We start from the raw sequence: 20,789 nt of genomic DNA on the forward strand, positions 1-20,789 counted from the left end.
TTTGTGTAAATAATTGTCTCCTAAGTTTGTAAAACTTTGTGCCCTTGTTCAATGTTCTTGTGACCAATGCTAACAGGCTAACTTGGTTAACACGTCTGCAGTATCAATCACCATTATCGCAGGTGAATATTGCATTTATATCAATACAGTTTAAAAAACTGTCTCTTTAAAGAGAATTACTTAAAGTAGTTACAGTGGAGCTGGAGGTGGCAGAGTTAAATACGCTAAGATTCTCTTTAGGAGTGACAAGAATGGACAGGATCAGGAATGAGGTCATTAGAGGGACAACACAGACAGGAAGGTTTGGAGAAAAAGCTAGAGAAGCCAGATTGAGATGGTTTGGACATTGGTAGAAGAATGGGATGGAGCTACCAGGTAGGAGACAAAGAGGAGATGTATGGATGCAGTGAGGGAGGACATGCAGATAGTTGGAGTCAGAGTAGAAGATACAGAGAACAGGGAGAGATGGAGAACGATGATTCGCTGTGGCAACCCCTGAAAAAGGGACAAGCTGAAAGAAAAAGAAGAAGACTTAAAGTAGTTATGTAAATGCGTTTATAAATGGGTTAAAAATATACAACAGGGTTTCAGCAGATATAATGGTATATGAAGTGTATTATATCCAACACCAGTATGTATAACACTAACGTGGGTTTGTGAAACAGGTTTCCATAGAAATCTCTAGTAAATCCAAATAGTTTGTGTTACCAGTGCTGTAGTCTTGTAGTACCAGAGATTAGTCTTGAGACTGAGTCTTAGATACATGGTTTCTCCATAAAGAGCTTCTATGAATTGTTGTGTTGTCATAAAGAAAGCCAGGACAGCACAACTGTATGAGCAGAAGAGCTAAGGGCTACTCTGTAATACTCTGTGTGATGAAGACACTCTTGTGTGATTGATGAGTGTGCCTGGGGACAAAAGAACAACGTTCTCATGCCCTGGGTTTGGCTCTCATGTCGTAAAATCTAGAAAAACATTCAAAGCCTAAAGTTATCTCCTGCTTCTCCTGCTCATATATTGTCTTCATCGGTGACCCTCCATGTAGTTATAGTTGTAATGCAGCATTTAGTTTGTTAGTACTTTGAAGGAAAACTAAGATGAATAAATGGCAGAATTCCAAAAAAAGTAGGTCATTTACATATGAAAGTTACAAATCTTCAGATTTCTAGTAATTTAAGTATTTTGATTTTTTTTATTATTATTAATTTTACATTAAAATTCATTGTTGTTATGCTTTCTTTTTTCCACTGTAGTCATCATGTGACTGCATGTTCAGCACAAATTCATATGCTATGACCCAACTAATCAATACACAAATTGTTATTTACTGTACAGACACTGCACGAGCTTAAACGCCCAGCATGCCTTTGTGGAGGGTTCAAGTTCCCTAGAGCTGCCCAGCAGGGTAAACCTGCTTCACGGACTGTAGATCACTTAGTTTGTCTACAGCTGTCAAACTGACTGACACCTTTACCAGATGGATTACGAGGGACTGTAGACCATTAAGATACAGGGGTTTGAGTTGTACTTCTGCATATTTTCTTGGCACTTTAGTCATTAAGACATGTTCAGACATGTTAACAACACACATACTTCTACCTGTTGTAAACCTCTGTTACAGCAAAACACATAAAAGTATTTTTTTGGCCACATTTAGGAATGTTGATATTATCTTGATAAATCAAGCTAATCACGAGTTATTTTGTGTGTTTATTTATCAGTTTTAAGAAGGCCTGAGCTGTTTAAGATTAATTTCTGTCACATTGACACAGATGTGAAACAGTTTTTCTTCATTTTTTATTGGTTTTCTTTCTTTCTAATTTGTAACATGTCATTTCCCCGTCTTAGATCTGTTTAATTAAATATATATTTTTTCGCAATGTAATTTTATTCTCCTCTTGAAAATTATTCTCAAAGTTTGTAAAATTTAAAAAGTACTGTTTTTCCTACTAATGATTTTATTATTTACTTCATTTAATTTCTTCTTAGATCATCGTTTATCGGAGAAACGTTTATTAAAAGCTGCGTCATCTCTTACAGGGCTGCAGTAACAGGCCTTGCCCACGCAGGGGCGTCATGGAACCGCCTAAGCTGCTGACTCTGCACAAGAAGAAAATTCTTACTGAATCCGGAAGCTGTTCTGAAACCACCGATAGTGCCGTTCATTCAAGCAGCTTCGGAGTTTAACCGCCTATATCTCCGTATTCTGGGTGACTTATATATGTATATACGTATAGGTTTTCGAACGTCAACGAAAGCAAAGCGAGCATGGCTGGTCGACTGCCGGCCTGTGTTGTTGACTGTGGCACAGGGTAAGAAAATGCTCGTTAGCCATAGCTTGGCTGTGCTATTTCATTGACCATCTAAACGGCTGTCAAACTTGAGCTAACGCCCTGCTTCTGCTTTGGCGACTACGGGCGGTAGTGTTATTTCTTCGGCATTTTCCTTCTTTTTGATAAGTATTTTATCACTTGAAGGTACAGTCAATGTGTCGGACAAGCATTTCCGAGTACCGAACGGATTTAACTCGTTATTATTTCAATCCTAAATAGTGCTTTATCACTGCAATTGTCTAGCTACTGACGCTAACGATACTTCCTGTTCTTGCGTCTGTGAAACCAATATTATTCCGGCGAATTTGACTAGCTGTTGTGTTCTTTTTACTTAACTTTGGTCTTTTTTACCTTTTTGCAGGTACACAAAACTTGGCTATGCAGGAAACACAGAACCGCAGTTTATCATACCTTCTTGTAAGTACAGTTTGCATTTGCTGTGTAGATTTATTGCACGCCTAAAGTTGAATACATCTTTGATGGTGTAAGAGTTTTTTTCAGTAAAATGAATGAACAGGGATTGACTAGATGTGTAGTTGATCTGCTGAATTGTCACAAAGTATCACAAGCAAAGGTGTGTTTGTTTTTTATTTGTGATACCAATATATAGGTAGATTTACACATGTTTTTGATTGTCTTCAGGCATTGCAATCAAGGAATCCGCCAAGGTCGGGGATCAGGCTCAGCGCCGGATGATGAAGGGTGTTGATGACTTGGACTTTTTTATTGGGGACGAAGCCATTGACAAACCGTCATATGCAACAAAGGTAGACACTAAAAGTATAATTGTTGTCAATATGTGTTTTTTATGGATGAATCTATCTTAAAACCCTGCAGGGAGTTGATGATTGTTTTGGTTTCTCTTTATCCCCATAGTGGCCCATTCGTCATGGCATAGTGGAGGACTGGGACCTAATGGAAAGATTTATGGAGCAGATTATCTTCAAGTATCTGCGGGCAGAACCTGAAGACCATTACTTTCTTTTGGTAAGACTAGTCAAAAACTAAGACATAAAAACTCACAAATGTACCAAGAGTTAACTCATGCTAAAGTTAGTTGGGACTCATTAAATTGGTCTTTTTGTGCACCTTCAGACAGAGCCTCCTCTCAACACACCAGAAAACAGAGAGTACACAGCAGAGATTATGTTTGAGTCATTCAATGTCCCAGGTCTTTACATCGCTGTTCAGGTACGTTTGATTCTGACACTAGATACCAAGTCTTTAGCAAAGTATGTTTGAGTTTTTTTATTGTTTTTGATAACATTTGTATAGTGTGCCAAATTGAAATAAAAAAAAGTTTTTATTTGCACATACGTCAATGTGATGACTTCCTTTTGTCTCACTCAGTTTAAAACAGGAAACTAGTTTATTTAAGGACAGATTTTTTTAGCACATTTTTGTAAATAAATTGTGTACTGCTTGTATTAGGCTGTACTGGCACTAGCTGCCTCCTGGACATCACGGCAGGTTGGAGAACGGACACTCACAGGAACTGTAATTGACAGTGGGGATGGAGTCACACATGTCATTCCAGTGGTAGGCCTGGGTTATTTTCCACTAATGTTTTCTTTTTGTCACTTCCTTGCCAATTCTGTACCTTTAACTTATGCATAATTATGTCCTAGGCTGAAGGCTATGTCATTGGCAGCTGCATCAAACACATCCCCATTGCTGGTCGGGACATTACATATTTTACCCAACAGCTGCTGAGGGAACGTGAAGTGGGGATACCACCAGAGCAGTCTTTGGAAACAGCTAAAGCTGTCAAGGTCAGACACCTCTGCTTAATGTAGTTTTATGTGTCAAATACCATGTGTAAAAGTACAACAAGAACAAAGTGCTATTGAAATATGTATTCATTTTTTTTGTAAAACTGAAATGGTATCATTTGTGATATGAAATCTTCAGAATGATGTGAGAACTTAAGGGGGATTATGGCTTTAAAATCAAGTTAATTTGGCTTTGGGTTTTTTTTTTGACCCAAACATTTTAAAGATCATTTTACACACAGACCAACACTGTGGTCTGCATGCACACACTGTGATTTAAATATTTTTTTTCTGAAAGTTTAAAATCTTATGCATTTGAATTATGGATAAAAGCTTTGTTTCAGACTACTGTATGTCACATAGCAGAAGTGAAACATCGTCCACACCACATCTGACATGCAGGCACTTTTGCAACATGTCCCTAATTTTACAAAGTATTTACAGATGGTATGTTCTGTTTTAAGGAACGTTTCAGCTACGTCTGCCCCGACCTTGTGAAAGAGTTTAATAAGTACGACACAGATGGCTCCAAGTGGATCAAACAGTACACAGGCATTAATGCCATCTCCAAGAAGCCATTTACCATCGATGTTGGCTACGAGCGCTTTCTGGGGCCTGAGATCTTCTTCCATCCTGAGGTTGAACAAAATTCATACATATTTTGTGTGAGAGGTTTTGTTTTTTGTTAAATCTTTCCATTGTTGTAAATGTTCTTTGTCTCTTTAGTTTGCTAACCCAGATTTCACCCAGCCAATCTCAGAGGTAGTGGATGAAGTCATTCAGAACTGTCCCATTGATGTCAGACGTCCACTGTACAAGGTACAGAAAAAAAAAAAGAAAATCCCTGCGACTCAACAAAAAGCAGCACAAAACACACAGAATACAAGTGTGTGTTAGTGCTTACTTTGTGTTTCTGCCACAGAACGTCGTGCTCTCTGGAGGCTCCACCATGTTCAGGGACTTTGGAAGACGGCTGCAAAGAGACCTCAAAAGATCTGTGGATGCTCGGCTCAAGATAAGCGAAGAGCTCAGTGGCGGCAAGTTAAAGGTGACACATTATGTTTTTGTAATCGTAACTAACACCTGTTTTTTAAAAAAAGATTGTTGCGAATACTTTTAGAAAATTGTCTGATCATTGTTTATGCAATGGATTCAAATCAAGCCCAAACAAAACCCTTCAAACACAGCTTGCCTTGAAAGGTTGTGTTAGCTTAAGTTTATTTTATTATTTTGAAATAAAAAGCTTGTCTTCAACGTGTGGATCTATCTGTCTGCAGCCCAAGCCCATTGATGTGCAAGTAATCACTCATCACATGCAGAGATATGCTGTTTGGTTTGGAGGATCAATGCTGGCATCTACTGTAAGTACTAGAATCACACTGTTAACTTCTTTAATATGGCAGAAATATAAAGAAATAGTTTGTGGTACCAACCTTTTTGGCATGTTTTGCAGACCTTTGTCTTGTAGTATTTTATGTTGAAGTCATTGAATTTCTTTCTCTCTACAGCCTGAATTTTACCAGGTGTGCCACACTAAAAAAGATTACGAAGAGATTGGGCCAAGCATCTGCCGCCACAACCCCGTGTTTGGAGTCATGTCTTAGATGGACGCAAATGCATGAAGCACCACAAGACCTCACATGCCGAGGGAAAGTCCCAGGAGCCTTTGCACAGATGCTCTCTTCAGTAAATTTGAGTGACATTGGAGCCAGCAGACTGCCATAAAATGGGCAATATCCTCACAGATAAGAGAAAAGAGGCAACGCTACCCAAAGGTTCCACATTATTTGTTTACTACAAGTGGGTAAAACGATGTTATAAATCTTTAATTTTGGCTGCCTCGTTTATGTACTTATCCTCACAGGGTTCTAATGTGTAATTAATCAACATAATGTATTGTCTGAACTCTAATAATGAAAACATGGGTGATTATAAAAAGTTTGTGTATCCCCGCCACTTTCACAATCATCAACATCCTAAATAAGGTAACAAAATGAAATTTAAAAGAAAAAATCCATTCCATCAATTCCTCTTTTTGTTTTATTATTTTGGTTCTATTTCCTCTTTTAAATGTTATCCAGTATCGTTAAGAAAAATGTAATTGAATTAAGATGAAAAAGTAATTCTTTTCTGTTTCAATTAGAACATGTCTCTTTTATACTGCTTTTCTTTTGCCTTTATATCTGCATTAACACTGTCTTCAACAACATGCTCAAAACATTAGGAATAAGAACATTGCATAAATATTAATGTGTGGTTTTAAAAGACTGTTGGTCGACCATCACTGTTGCTTAGATCTCAGTTTTACTGTATGGCCTTGTTCTGTACCAAATCTGTAATCCAATTCTGGCATACCAATAAATGCCAAGGACATATTTCTAAAGCTGTAAGTTAATTTTCTAAGTCGTACTTTAAGTATCTCTGGGGTTGAAGGCTGTATATCTTCAGGACCAACACATTACATAAAAAATATTTTCATTCAAATATGTACTCAGTGCCTTTGATTGGTCAGTGTCCACTTTTTTTGTAAATCTTAACAATCTGGAGCAGGGCAGAATTTGAACTGTATTTTTAACTTAAAATCAAGCTGGATGTTGAAGTCTAACAGAATTAAGATACAAAGGACTGAGAAGCAGAAGTCACAGAGTCGCAGTTCAAGACATGTCTCCTCATGCAGTGTGGAGCTTCTCTTCCCCTGCCTGGTTTTATGGAACTGTAGAGTCTGTGCTAACACTGAGATAGTCCTAAACTGAGGACCTCCTGTGTAAGGTTGCCCATAACCACCTGGCTGAAGTGAGTTGTGTCTACTGTACCTGGTCGACAGAAAATCCTAAAACAAACCCCGTTGGCATTTTCTTTTTAGAGTATGTAGGTATTACAAAACCTAGTAATAGAATGTGCACAATCAAACCAAACGAAGGGAGTAAAAAAGCTATAAAGTCCAGAAATGTTAGCAAAGATTGAATAAAAGAGTTAAAAATGAGTCAAAATCAATTTAATAACAATGTAATAAAAAATAGTTAAAAACATCTATTATGGGATGGCTAAAGGATAGCACACAGCCTGACACACTGTGACTCGCCAAGATTGTAGGGATTTGAAGTTGGAAGGCTAATGAATCTTTTTATTTTTTACAAATATAATAATAATAATAATACATTTAATATATTTTAAATGTTTTAACAAAACATTTAAATTTAATTTACCATTACTTGAAAATGGTGTAGAATAATGTTTTAAAAAAATGTTTTTACCATTACTTGAAAATGGTGTAGAATGAATCACTTTGGGGTTAGCTCACTATAAGAGGATTTTAATTAAATTAAACATATTCTATTGTGATCAAACTTCGACGCTCTGGTTTGGAGAACAGGGAAGCCTGGCAGTGTGCACAAATCTGAACCACAACTAGAGGGCAGTGTTGCCCTAGGACAACGATTAGTGTGGCGGCTAATCAACTTATACCACATCATTACAATGAAATAAAATACAAGGCGGCTTCTTCCTAACCGGCAGGGGATGTTGTAACTGATAATTAATTTTAATTTTCTTTGATTCAGTGTAGCAAATATAATATTTAGGGAGGTAGCAGCGGAAACATGCAGTCACACTTAGATAATTGAAAAAGGCAAGCGGATGTGAGATTTGAGATTAGAAAGTTAAAGGTGGGATGACAGGTGAGGCTTTTAATATTCCTACATGTCTGACACTTCTACACCCTTTCAATAACTTAATCTCCGCTGTGAACTTGGTGGGGGTAATTACACCCGAGCACAATACATTCACTTAGCATTAGTATTGTTACTGTTGAAAAACCTCAACGGCTAAATGAACTAAAAACAAAATAATGGAGGATTTTGTGATGCACTGACTGGATTCTTGCTATTGTCACATGGATAATATCTAGATCTAAAACAAAAACACTATTTTCAGTCTTTGAACTGTATGGGAAATAATATTTTGGGAGGTAGTTTTGTTTGGATAATTTAGTCAGTGTTGATTCACATACACTTACTGTCATTTAAAAAAAAAGATAAAGAAATAATATAGTATTTGAGTAAAATCAGATGCATGCTGAAACTTTTCTCCACCACTTCCCTCAGACCTCCCCCTGTCAGCGCCCCTTGTTGGTACACTCTGCTCTACCTCCACGTTCCCCACAGGCCCACCCTGGGGGCACAATTAATCGGGCCTTTGTTTATCCAAGGAGAAGAAATTAGCCTCCTCTCCTAAACCAAGACCTTCTAACCTCCACCAGGACCCCAGGCTGCCTCCCTGACGACTCTGACCTCCTCTGACTTCCATCTCCACTCCCTGTCTTTTCCATATATATAAGCCTGAGCTCTTTAGTGCCCTGCTCAACTGCCATGTGGCGTCGCAGTGAAGCTTTTAACATCTATATTAAAAATTCAATCCCCCACATGCTCCGGTGTACCCCCTCTTCCCCAACCCTGTTCCCATGCACACTCCTGAGAGGCTGCTGGTGATCATATACTGTACAGGGCAGCTGTGTCCTCATGTGCCATTTATTGTTTCCTTAGGGCTGTGATAGGAAAAGCAATGGCGTTTTTATATAAGTACAAAGCTAACGTCTGATTGGCTATTTCCCAGGAGAAGCCGTTCTAAAGTGAATATTATTACCTGAGCAGAATCTCATGTTCAAGAAGTGCTTCACTTCACCTCAGTCAGTATTTACCTTTACTTTTATTGTCTGTCAGCGTGCTCTTTGACTTATGTCTTCCAGGACAGGAAGACATTTCTGAGGACATAACATCACAAACGGCTCCAGCAACATAAGACAGAATGTTTCTTTTTTCTAAATGATTTAAATTGGCAGGTAAGTAGTGTTAGTTTGTGTTGTTAAATATTATGAAACCAAATTAACTATGCAATCCAAGGGTTCATTTGAAATACTGTATCTATTTTTTTCTTTTCTCTGGTGCATTTTAGTTTTCTTTTACATTCCAATCTGTTAACCCTGTTCTCAGCTTATATGGATACACTTATTGAACTGTTTTTTTTCTAATCCAGGCCCTTGGTTAGAAATGTCCTCTACTCTTGCTCTCACCTGATCACCATGTCAGTCTGCTCCTCTGCAGTGGAAACTTCCATCTCTGCTCAGTCACTGCTGTAGCCACGCCCCCTCATCAGAACAACTGCTCCCACCTGCTCCACCCAGTACATAAACAGCTCCACTCCCTGCACTCCTGTTTAGATCTCCACCATCTTCTCCCATGCTGATGGTCCAGCACTTGTTTCCTGACTGTTTCTCTGATCTGGAGCTGACCTTCAACCTTTGACCTTGTCTCTGCCCTGGTAAACCCACCAACCTTCTCCCCTTACCTGTTGTTTCCTGATCACTGGTCAACCTGTGCTAACTGAAGTCAGTCTGTTTGCTTAAATAAAAGACTGTGTTAAAACCAGACCTGGTCGTGCTGCTGTTGTGTCCTCTCCATACCTGTGACATGCTGTTCTGTTTCAGGAAGCGCCGGTGAAGCAGATGTACGTCGGTGTTTTCTTCAGTAACTGCCAAGTAAAGACAACATTCATTGATGGTGAATTAGAAATATATCAGCGTCTAATTGGTCACAAATATTGAAGCGTCCCGTGGCACAAATGATGACACTGTCACGTTTTTGACTCGAGCCCAGGAGTACAGTCTACTGTGGGCCGCAGCCCACTAAAGAAAGCCAACTCGTAATATTCATCGCAGATCCCTCGTAACTCTCTCACTCTCACTCTGGCTCACTCTTCCACCCATTCATTCATTCAAAAACTGTGACAAGATGATCCTTTTACGTCTGATTTATTTTCTATTATTCTTATAGTTATACTTGATGTATTTTTATTTTTCACAAAAATAGTTATTTGGCAATGTAGGTACTGAAAAAGCAAATATTCTCATTGTTTTTTGGTTTATCAAATAATTTTGTTGGTCGATAACATAATTTCAGATTATATTAAATGTCAACCAAAGATTAACATTAAAAGTAGTATTTGTTTCATGAATTTGTGCTCATGGATGGTGATCGGCCATGTTGTAAACATCGCTGTCCCAGTCGCTGCGTAACTCTTCCATCTATTGCTTTTCCGTTCTCCTGCCTCTATTTATTTCAGTCGACGTTGTGTACGGCCAAGGGAGAAGTACAAAACCGAAGGTTCAATCTTAGTTGCTGTAATCTGTTGTTCTTTTAACTGAAGGAATTATTTGCACTGTAACTGATGTTGGATGTTGATGTGGAAGATGATGCACATAGAGGAGGGATGATGAGGGAGCAGTGGAAGTTGGGGCGGGGGGGGGGGGTAGATTCACAGGTTATATAGGCCTATAGCCCCAGGCCACTGTGTTGTTTAAAATGTAAATCTATTGACTCCTGTGGTGCAGTGGCACACTCTGTTTCACTGATGAAGTTTCAGCATAAAACAGTAAATACATGAATTTCTCAGATTGCTGCCAATTCCTCTCCCTTCATTTGGCATGATGTGTAATCTCCAACAGTTTTTTTTTTTTTCATCATCTGACTTATTTTGAAAAAAATTAATGCATATGTCAGGTTACTATGGAATCCCATCACGGATCCTTTCATGAGGTAACAGGCTTTGGTGTCGGCATTACAGCTATGACCAAATAAACAAGATTAGTCGACTAGTCTAGAAAAAGACGGTTGAACAGGAATAAGAAGATCTTGCTTGACAAATCAGAAATCTATTTCCAACTTTGGTATTAATGAAGATGCTCTTACGTTTTTATCAGTGTGCACACTTGCATTATTCGCTATTAAGTGGTGAAAAAGGGGAGAGAATTTGAACCCTGAAGAGGCGTTCTGTAAATTCTCTAAGGCTGTTAAACCATGTCGCTCCAGAGCACTTTTCCATTTTTGCTTTTTTGGGTGTTAATGTCAGACCAGATGCATTCAATTGAATTGTTTTGTTGAACATTCTCCCTTCACAAACAGGGTTTTCTTTCTTTTTACAGCTGTGTACAGTCTGTCTGCGAAGGTAGATTTCATCTCAACGAGTCAACCCTGAGCTCAAACTAATAGCACTTTAATTTGAATAACTGAATTGAACTGATTATGTTGGAAAGTTAGCCGTACCACAAACTGCCAGGCCACAGTGTGTTATGGTTAGTGCGCCTGCCTTGGAAGCAGAGAGTCTTGGGTTTGATTCCCAGAGGAACCACATGCTTGATCATGTTAATCCTCCTCTGTTAGTCGCTTTGGATGAAAGTGTCTGCTAAATGATTGAAATGTAAATAAATGATCTGCATTTTTTAAAACTGGTTATTTCAGGGCATCATAGTTTGAATGATAATAAAGGTGTCATTTGGAGGTGAGGTGACTGCTGTCCATGAGAGGGAACTTGTTTCACCGATAATCTTAAATGAGCAGAGTTGGAAACTGACTCCAGTGTTCAGGAGAGTTGATGTAGGTGACACAGTCACTGGGACTGGGACTGTGGTGCTCCGTCGCCAAAGTGTTAGGACACACACGTGGAGACTTGAAAATAATGAGACCTGTAAAGGTGTGACAGCCATTTCACACATGGATGACATCTATGATTGTGAAACATATGTTTGTATTAGTGAGTAACACTGACTCACTGCATTTGCCTTTACATGTGTTGGAATGACTCTGAGTGTGTGTGTGTGTGTGTGATAGAAAGATTAGGAGTATAAAGGAGTAAAAGTGTGATTAAAAAAAGAGCCTCAGCGCCCTGTTGACTGCACTCAATCACGTTCCTAATTATACAGTGAGAACACAAGTTGCTCTATGTCCGGAACCACAGTCACAGATTTATCGTAAGGTATCATTTTCATCATCTTCTGTCACCTGCTCACTTCGTCATCCTTGGCTGTGATGGAGATAGAGCAAAGCTAAAAAAAATGGACGTGATAATAAAACCTGAGGTGAAGATCTCTCTGCTCCATGACTGGGCAGCTGTCGTAGCGCCTCCTTTTTACACAAGGTAAAAACCATTCAAGAGGAAGGAGGGTAAAAAAAACAAGGACCCTGGAAGACGATCAACTTTAAGGGAAAGTAGAAAGGCTGAAAGAAGGGGGAAATGTTTCCTACAGAGGGTGATAGCAGCTGAAAGTGGAGGCACATGGGTGAAGGGGGAGGGGGGTGGATGGGGGAGGTTGTGGTGGGCAAAATGAAACCAAATTTTCAGTGGCAATCTCCTTGTTCCTGCTGCAGGTGCTGGGGCCATTTCACTAAAGCAGGGCCAGACGCGAATGTCATTAGTTCCTGAGCCCCAGGTGAATTTGCCACAGTTCCACATGATTAACCTAGATAATTGTGTGTTGATAGCAAGCATGGTCGATGGAATACAATTTTCAGGCCCAGATTCCTAAACAAACAGCTCAGCAGCGGTAGCTGTCTCCGCTTCCAACGGTGAGAGAGTGGAAATGAAAACCACACGACTGGCAGCGTCATCACATTTGATCTGAAAAGGAGGAGGGGAAAGGTGTGTACGTACAAATACAAAATTGGTCCAGGTCGACCAATATCCACCGTTAGAGCGGTGCGTCGGCTGGTGAGTCAGGAATACAGTGGATAGAGAAACCAGGGGAATCGCAGATCTAATCACGACTAATGGTCCTATTATAGTTATTGAGATGCAGTAAAGTGTGTATGGTATAGGCTAAAATACAAGAGAGTAGAGGATGTATCCTTAAAAATACTATAGTGGATAAACAGGAGAAGGGTGTATGGTTCAGGTGGATTATCTTCAGTGTGTGTCGGGAATCAACTGGACTTTCATGAAATTGAAAAGTGTTGCTAGAGCTGGAGGCGATGATCTGCACAGATGGCAGCAGTTTGGATCTATGTCATGAAAAACGACTCAATACAGTACATGTCTTCATATTATATATATATATATATATATATATATGAAGAAAAATGACAGAGATGTAATGGAAACATCCGAGGATGCCATGTGAGGGACCATGGTAGTGAAATAGGAAGTCTCATGCGGCAGAAAAGTATTTAGAGCGGTGCAAGTGCAAGGCTTAGAGACAGTGGTGGGTTATCTGTGCAGTCTGAGTGAGAGACAGGGTTTTAAGTATGGCTTGTGTGACCTCAGAGATGAAGTTTGAGCCCCATATTTCTGGAATGGTAATGGACAGAGTGACTCAGAGATCAGACCGGAGGAAGTACATAACATTGTAATCTTTAATGAAAGGGAAGTAAGAGTCTCAGCGAACCTGGAGAGTTGCCCTGTAGAGGAGAGGGCAGTGGATTAACCCAAGTCTCTGGTGTTAACTATCAAAAGTAACAGACGTGTCCCAAAAAGGTGACGAATGCCATGGATTGACACTCTGAGATAAATGATGTTGGACGTTGAAATTCAAACTGTAAGGAAATAGAACAAAAACCAGATCGAAGATTTTAGAAATACAATCATTGGAAAACCCAAATACTTGGTACCTGGTCACCTTGACATATTCTTCAAACTTTACTCTGAGAGATATTGAAAACAGTAGTCAGACCCTGAAAACACAGTTCCATTTCCAACAATACTTTCAAAGACAGTTTTCACAAGAGGTGAGCACTATGATTTTTATTCTCAGATTATTTGTGCAGCTGTGATTTTCCAAACTACGAAGCCTTCCAAGTGAATTAGTAAAACGCTATGAAAGAGAAGGATGAGCGGGGCAGAAAAAAGGCTGGGGATTTTGTTTCCACCAGTAAAAGTAAGATAAAGCGAGTCAAGGAGCCAGGTATTGAGGGGAGGAGAGAGTGAATGGGGAAGAGCACGATAGAAGTTGGCTAAGAGGAAAGTAAAGAATATAAAAAAGAACCAGAGACAGCCAATCTCCCCTGAGAATTCTGGGAGTTGAACCTGGCAGGAGAATTAGCAATGTACGCACAAAGTAAAAGGGATAATCCTACTTTGACGGGAAGGAGATGAGTGCAGGGAAGCAGTGATCCCTCCTGTGTCCCCGTGATTTTCAGAAGTGTGTGCGCGCACACCTTTGAAACAGGCCCTTACACACACTGACTTCTATGAATGGAATGAGAAAACAGTTGGTTTACATTTTAGTTTCACTTTAGAGCTGCTAATGCTGAATTTGAAGTCGAAAATCCTTCATAGAAATACACTTAAATACATATACTGTCTGTTAATCCTGTATACATAGACCTATAGAGACCCATATATACCTGTTTATCTGTGTATGTATAATATATATAATTAGGGATGTCCGATATCTGCTATGCCGATATTGTCCAAACACTTTCGATTCCCATATCAACCCATACCGATATAGGCCTGGTAATGTTTGCAATGCTGCCATCTAGTGACGCTGTATGTGAGTATGAGATTAATTAAATGAGCTGCAATGCTGCCATCTAGTGACTTTCACTTTAATATACAGCCGTTTTTCCCCAACACTATTTTTAGGACACCCTAAACCCAGGCATTTATTGGGGTTTCATTATCAGAGGAAAAACCAATAACAATTCTTACAGATATTACATAATATGCTAATATTGGGCTGATATTGTCGGACATATATATACAGGTATATATATATATATTTAAGCTGGTAAGTCAAAAGAGCATTATTCCACCTGATCATCACCACTAGAGACAGTGGCTAGAACACCTTGTTACGTGTGAGCAGTTGAAGTGGCTGCTCACTTGTATGACTGACACACGTGCACTTGGCAGGAACTTTTGCAGAAGTGTAGTGTTTGCCACTTTGCACCTGTACAGTACCAATGAGAAGTGTTCAAGCTGAAGATAAGCCCTAGCTGATATCATGTCTCTAATTATCTGCAGGGTTGACTGTGAATTCATCATAAGAAAACCACAGGAGCAGCTAAACTTTTTGAAAGACAAAACTACTACTAATTACCAAAAATTACTAGTTACCAAAAAAAAAAAAAAAAAAATCTTTTGTTGAACTACGGCAGATAAAGATGTGGTGGAGGAACCGTCATGTGATACCCAGCTCCTTCCTCTTGTCAGGGTCAGTGCCGCGTGACTCCAAATCCCATTGAAGGACATTTAACAAGCTCAGTGGTAACCAACAGGACGGAGGCCTCGTGTCACTCCTCCATGTAGAGACTGGCTAAAGGCCAGTGCTCATCTTGCAGGCGGCCATCATGGCCGGCCCATTTGGGGTTTCTAATATGCAGCATGTTATGCATGTTAAGCTAAGCCAGTATAATCCCAAACAGTTGGGAACCCCATCCTGCCATTTCATGCCAAGTATGTCATGTAGCCACTGGAGGAGGAGAGTACTTAGCACGTCCTCCTGTCTGGTACTGACCAGGGGTCACTGCTGAACATCATGACAAAACTTGCATCCTTTTGAACTTGAAAGACAGGTGGCTCTTCTCCGACCACTTTCCCTGTTGCTCTCCACAGGTGGAAAAACTCTAGGCTGATTTTGGTGGAGACCTTGTACACAGATTTGTCAAGAATAAAGCCCACCACTCTTTGGGTTGATTCTCATGCCAAATACAGAGCAGGAACGCTTTTGTTTGTTTTTGCTGCGAGCCGTTAGCTAGCCACGGCTCATCAACAGATTGCTATTCAACCTAATTTATGTGGGGTAACCTTTTGTTAAACGTCCATATGCCTGATATGCCTCCCTTCACATGGACATGTGCTAAGATGCTAACTGAGAACACAGATGGACCAAACTGCTGTAGTCACAGTGGAACATCTGTAGGCTAGTGATAGCATGTATCCAGTTACTCACTGTGGATAGGCTCACTTCTTTATTTCTCTGGTTTTTTTATTAAGAATGGTTATTTAGTTTACATAGTTCATAATTAGTTATTTAATGATTACATTTTTACTGAAATCCATGTGGTGTGTATATAAAATGTGGTGGAAAAAAGTGGAGAGAAAGGTTCCAGCTGGAGAATATAAAATAAGTGGAGAGAAAGGTTCCAGCTGGAGAGATAATATTGAATTATTTTGACATGCTATAATTTATATAGTATATAATATATATAAAATATATATAACCTATAGTTTTTACTTTTAGTTTTTACCGTAAGGCTTCAGGTACTATTCCAAATAGACATTTGTAAATCATAATGATCACCTGTTATAAACCCTCTTCAGAATTGATAAGAAATAATCTATTTATATTTATATTAAATTTATATATACATTTTAGAAAAACTTGTTTCAATAAAATGTGTCTGTTTTACAGTTGTAAAAAGGCACTTTGCATCTTAGTAAAGCTAAGTAATTCATAATCCATGTGAGTTTTGAATTTTATATATATATGAAAATACCCTTTTAAATACCTATATAACAACAGAGAAGTTGGGGAATGTTTATATACTCAATGTTATACTGCATGTATATCAATAATACAAAGTAAAACAGAATAAGCTTTGTAGTATTCCTCCAGGTACACACATGCAGACCTCCATCCCCACCAGGTTCACCTCCTCCTCCTCCTCCTCCTCCTCCTCCTCCTCCTCCTCCTCCTCCTCCTCCTCCTCCTCCTCCTCCTCCTCCTCCTCCTCCTCCTCCTCCTCCTCCTCCTCCTCCTCCTCCTCCTCCTCCTCCTCCTCCTCCTCCTCCTCCTCCTCCTCCTCTTCCTCCTCCTGTTCAGTATTCATTCCCTGCCCTCTCTCTGGCATGTAGTGTTGAACGGTATAATCCCACTGAACTGTTCTTGAAAACAAATTACCTTTAAAGATAACAAAGCAGACACTGTGTCAATAAGGCATCAACAAGAGCTCTCTCTCTCTCTCTCTCTCTCTCTCTCTCTCTCTCTCTGTATTTATTCATTTAAGGGTGGCAAATGACATCAGGCCTGCTATAACTGTGGATATTAGTGGGTTTTCAGCTCCGCCAGATTGATTTTTGGCTAAAGATTCTGTTCTACTGATGAGAAGCACATATCAAATCCACAGAACAGAGGTAACAACACAGAGGACGTCAGTTTACTACCTGATCGGCCCTCTTTGTGGTTGTGGAGCGGTCATTTTCAAATATTATATATAGATATTTTTTATTGGTCATACTGTGACTATATATATATACATATATATAGTATATATTCCCCAGTCTTCCTTCTTCACCCAGTTTACGTATGTGCAACAGTGAACTGTAAGGTTATGACCCATACGGACCATTTCTGCCCTCGACAGCCTCAGTCAGCTGCTTGTTAGCAAGTCATTGAGTTAAATAGAGCTGGGGCAATAAATGTGCCACAAAAAGAGCTGGGCAATCTTCTGCTGTGTTGAGAAGGGGGGCTGGGGGGGTAACAGGTAACAGTGAGGTGATGCAGTTCAGTATGGAGCATGGATTCATTTCAGCAGGGTTGCCCCATCCAGAGTTGAGATAGTAAAGATAGGGCAGGAGGGTGGGTTTTCTTGAACCTTCTCCATTAAGGCCTGGGCTCCAACAATTGGCTCCATTGTTTGGTCCAGGGCAGAGATGGAGTTCCAAATGGAATCCTCTACAGGGAAACAACAGATGAGGGGACTGTTAAGGCAACCTGACCCTCAGGTAGGTGCCCCACCTGGACACTTTAATTAATCTAATTTGTTACCCATACCAGCCTGATTAAGGAGCTATCATTGGTGGACATGAAACAAACAACATGAGGCAGAGAAAGGGGAACGCAGAGGAAGAAACTACGCTGGATAAAAGACCAACATGAAGAACTGGTGTGGTTTTTCTGGCTGGTCTTCATTTATCCAAGATTTCTACAAATATATTTCAATTACACCTGTGTTTCTTGTGCTTTTGAAATAGGATTATTCCATTGATTCCCTTTTCCCTCCTAAACTCTGCAGATACTTGTCCAGGATGGGCCTGGGACGACCTGCGCAAACATCCATGTCTGGTTTACTGGCTTTTGAACTGGCTTTTGAAGTGGAATCATAGTGTAAACTGCAGTATTGAAGTCTCATTTCGTATCATTTAAATGTGAAATGTTCCGGCCTGTAATACTCTATGATACTGTGGTTCCAATGTTCATTGACGGTGAGTGTTTCCCACGTCGGCTGCAGCTCGTGCGAGGCCTTTCAAAGTGAGCATGCGATATGTAGTTGTGCTGTTTTGTCTCAGCACGCCTTTTGCAACTTTTGCCCCCCCGCCCCCCCTCCTGCTGGCTTGTCATCTGCGATGGCATGGCAGGGCGAGAGCTCTCCAAGCTGCCTGCAGCTTCTCATGCATTCTTCTCGTCTGTCACAGGGCGAAATTGGCGTCATTCAACCCAATTAGTCAAATCCATTCTGATGTTAAGGAAAATGAAACAAACAAGTTGCAATTTTCTTTCCACCCTGTCTGTCATTTGCCAATTTTACTGGAAGTAGGAGAATGGCACCAATTAATGACCAAGGGCCAGAGGCGGCACGAGTACTGGTGGAACAACTGTGTGTCGGAGCGTCTGGTGGCGTCATGGGCGATCCTCGTCTCCACCGTCAATAAAGCAAATGAAACGAGACAAAGAGAGAGCTCATCCCCGACCGCCGATTAAAGGCCTGAGAGATCCTGAGGCGTGCCTGTGTCCAGGTCTGGGCCCAGCGTGGTGGGGCCTTCACAAAGCTCCTGTAATGTAATTTTGTACATCAGTACATCAGTGTCCCTGGGGTCATTTTAACTCTCATTTACTTTGTACTTTGAAGAGGCGGGCTACAAAATCTACGCTTTCCTTTGGGGTGTTAATTAAGGGGAGCATCCAAAATTAATCAGAGAATTCACTAGGGCGAAGGACGATGTGTCTGAAAGCCCAGAAACAAAGTCCGTGAAACACCCATTGAGAAAGAAGCCCTCGGCTATTTGGAGGCAGAAAAACAAGTTCACAGACGGTGATCTGACACAAAAATTCATGTAAGTATAAAACTGTACACTCATTTTCCCTGTCAGCTTGTCACATTTAATTATAAAGGTTCATTCGCTTATCTGGCCAAAAGAGATGGCACACACTCACAGTCATTTGAAAACTATCATATGGTCAGTGTAGGCCAACGTACGTGCGGGCTAACCACAGAGCAGCGAACAAAAAGGCCAGTTCCACATCACAGCCGTTATTCTGTAGTGACTTCAAACTTTTTGGATCAAAGTTTAAAGTAAACAAGGTCCACCTGTTTCATTTTTGGATTAGAACCGGCAACCGTTTTTCTTTTCTATACAGTCTGCGTGTGTGTGTGTGTGTGTGTGTTTTACACTGACACACATCTCTCCGTTTTAGTCTTACAATTTATCTGTTGGCCGTTTTTGGCCAGGTTCTCTAATTAGCACAGTGCCTGAAGGCCTTTGGTGACCTTTCCATATGTAAATCCACGGATGCCTTCCTCCATCCATCCACCTCCTCTCGCCGTGCCTGACTTCCAGTGATGAGATGAGCGCCGTCAGAGCTTGCGTGTGGAAGTACGACACAACTCAGGGCGTGTTTAGCCGCGGCGTGGAGGTATCATTCATCACACAGACTGACAGCTGCCAGGTGTGACACACTCTCTCCTGTCACTCCCCCTCTCCTCAGCTCATCACTGCTGCCGGTCTTCAGTGTAGCTAACCCTGCTCATGGAGAGCACTAACTGCACAGTGCTCTCACTTTGACAACGAGGGTTTCTCCATAGCTCTGAAGTTGTTCTTTGTTTTTTTTTAAACGGAAATGGATCACACCTCATGAAGGTGTTTTTGGAAGTTCTTCACTGTTGTTAGGGACTGAGTTAATGTCCTGGAGAAGAGGTCACTGCAGGGTCAAACTAGATGTTTGAAACCCTGAGCCCACTTATTATAGTATGTTCTGAACTCAGATATCGGTGACCTCTGACCTGTGCTGTTGGTAATTATTGAAGTGATGTGTGGGAAAGCAGTGCATGGACTCTAGAGTATCTAAAAGACCCCCCCCATCCCCCTCCTCTGATACCACTCCACGGAGCCAACATGATGCTGCAACTAAATAAAGCTTCAAAATATGCAAACTAGTTTCACTCAGGTATTTCATTTATAGATAAATACTGTCTACAAATGGCAGGTCTTTACCTTCATGTTCCACTCAGAGGTGTATTTACAGATGGCTGGTGGTCCCTGGAGTCCCCCCCTTCACCCCCCCTCAGCAGTATTTAATACCTCTCAAGAGCATAATTGCTTATCAGAGAGACTGCAATGCTCTGTTCGGTGTGCAAAGGGCTTCTTCAGGGAGAAGGGACGGGGACAGTAACCCTACACCTGCAGTATAATGTGTCATATTTGTCTGCTAGTTGGAGTGGATAGTTTAACAGGGGACTGGTGTCTCTTTACCCGGCTCTTTTTGTGTGAGAGAACAGGCTGAACCAAACGTTTGGTGCACCTAAAGCCACTTAATAAGTTCACACTGTGATTTCGATCTGGCATGGTGACCTCTAAAGACACACACACACACACACACACACACACAGAACCGCACCAAGAATGGGTGGCAGGGATTGGACATCCACATTATATTCCCCTCTGCTCCTGAAGCTAGCACCTGCTCAGCCACCGACCACCACCGCTGCTACCCCCCCCAGCCCCTGGAGTGGTGTGCCTGACCACGGCCATGCTGCATACCACTGTGACACTGATGCGAGGTGACTGAACGGGCCTGTTCACACGGCCCCTCCAGTGGCACTGTGGCCACCGCCCAGATAGACAGCTGGAGGAGACAGGAGCGGAGCTGAGAACACGGGGCAAGAACACAACAAGTGGAATCCGCTTTGACAGGATC

At 40.8% G+C, this 20,789-nt stretch overlaps 1 protein-coding gene and 1 long non-coding RNA gene across 2 annotated transcripts; both read left to right on the plus strand.

The window, feature by feature from the left end:
* The first annotated feature begins 2,106 nt into the window (after positions 1-2,106).
* Positions 2,107-6,589, plus strand: LOC103389381 (actin-related protein 3-like). The gene is made up of 12 exons (XM_008324772.3): positions 2,107-2,312; positions 2,695-2,750; positions 2,976-3,100; positions 3,210-3,320; positions 3,429-3,524; positions 3,765-3,872; positions 3,962-4,105; positions 4,570-4,743; positions 4,832-4,924; positions 5,028-5,153; positions 5,383-5,466; positions 5,614-6,589. Exons 1-12 carry the CDS (start codon positions 2,269-2,271, stop codon positions 5,707-5,709), a joined length of 1,257 nt encoding a protein of 418 aa, XP_008322994.1. The 5' UTR covers positions 2,107-2,268; the 3' UTR covers positions 5,710-6,589.
* Positions 6,590-9,051: 2,462 nt separating this feature from the next.
* LOC103389383 (uncharacterized) lies at positions 9,052-11,384 on the plus strand. The gene is made up of 2 exons (XR_522594.2): positions 9,052-9,421; positions 9,588-11,384. It is a non-coding gene; the product is annotated as an uncharacterized LOC103389383 (long non-coding RNA).
* Positions 11,385-20,789: the final 9,405 nt, after the last annotated feature.

The sequence above is a fragment of the Cynoglossus semilaevis genome, chromosome 14 (genome assembly GCF_000523025.1).
Source record: "Cynoglossus semilaevis isolate Cse_v1.0 chromosome 14, Cse_v1.0, whole genome shotgun sequence".
Lineage (NCBI taxonomy): Eukaryota > Metazoa > Chordata > Actinopteri > Pleuronectiformes > Cynoglossidae > Cynoglossus > Cynoglossus semilaevis.

Excerpts from the sequence above, each read along its gene's own strand:
- LOC103389381 (XM_008324772.3), top strand. The coding sequence starts at position 2,269 with ATGGCTGGTCGACTGCCGGCCTGTGTTGTTGACTGTGGCACAGG. Across the intron at positions 2,313-2,694 it reads GTTGTTGACTGTGGCACAGG|GTACACAAAACTTGGCTATG; the intron begins GTAAGAAAATGC and ends ACCTTTTTGCAG. Across the intron at positions 3,525-3,764 it reads GTCTTTACATCGCTGTTCAG|GCTGTACTGGCACTAGCTGC; the intron begins GTACGTTTGATT and ends TGCTTGTATTAG.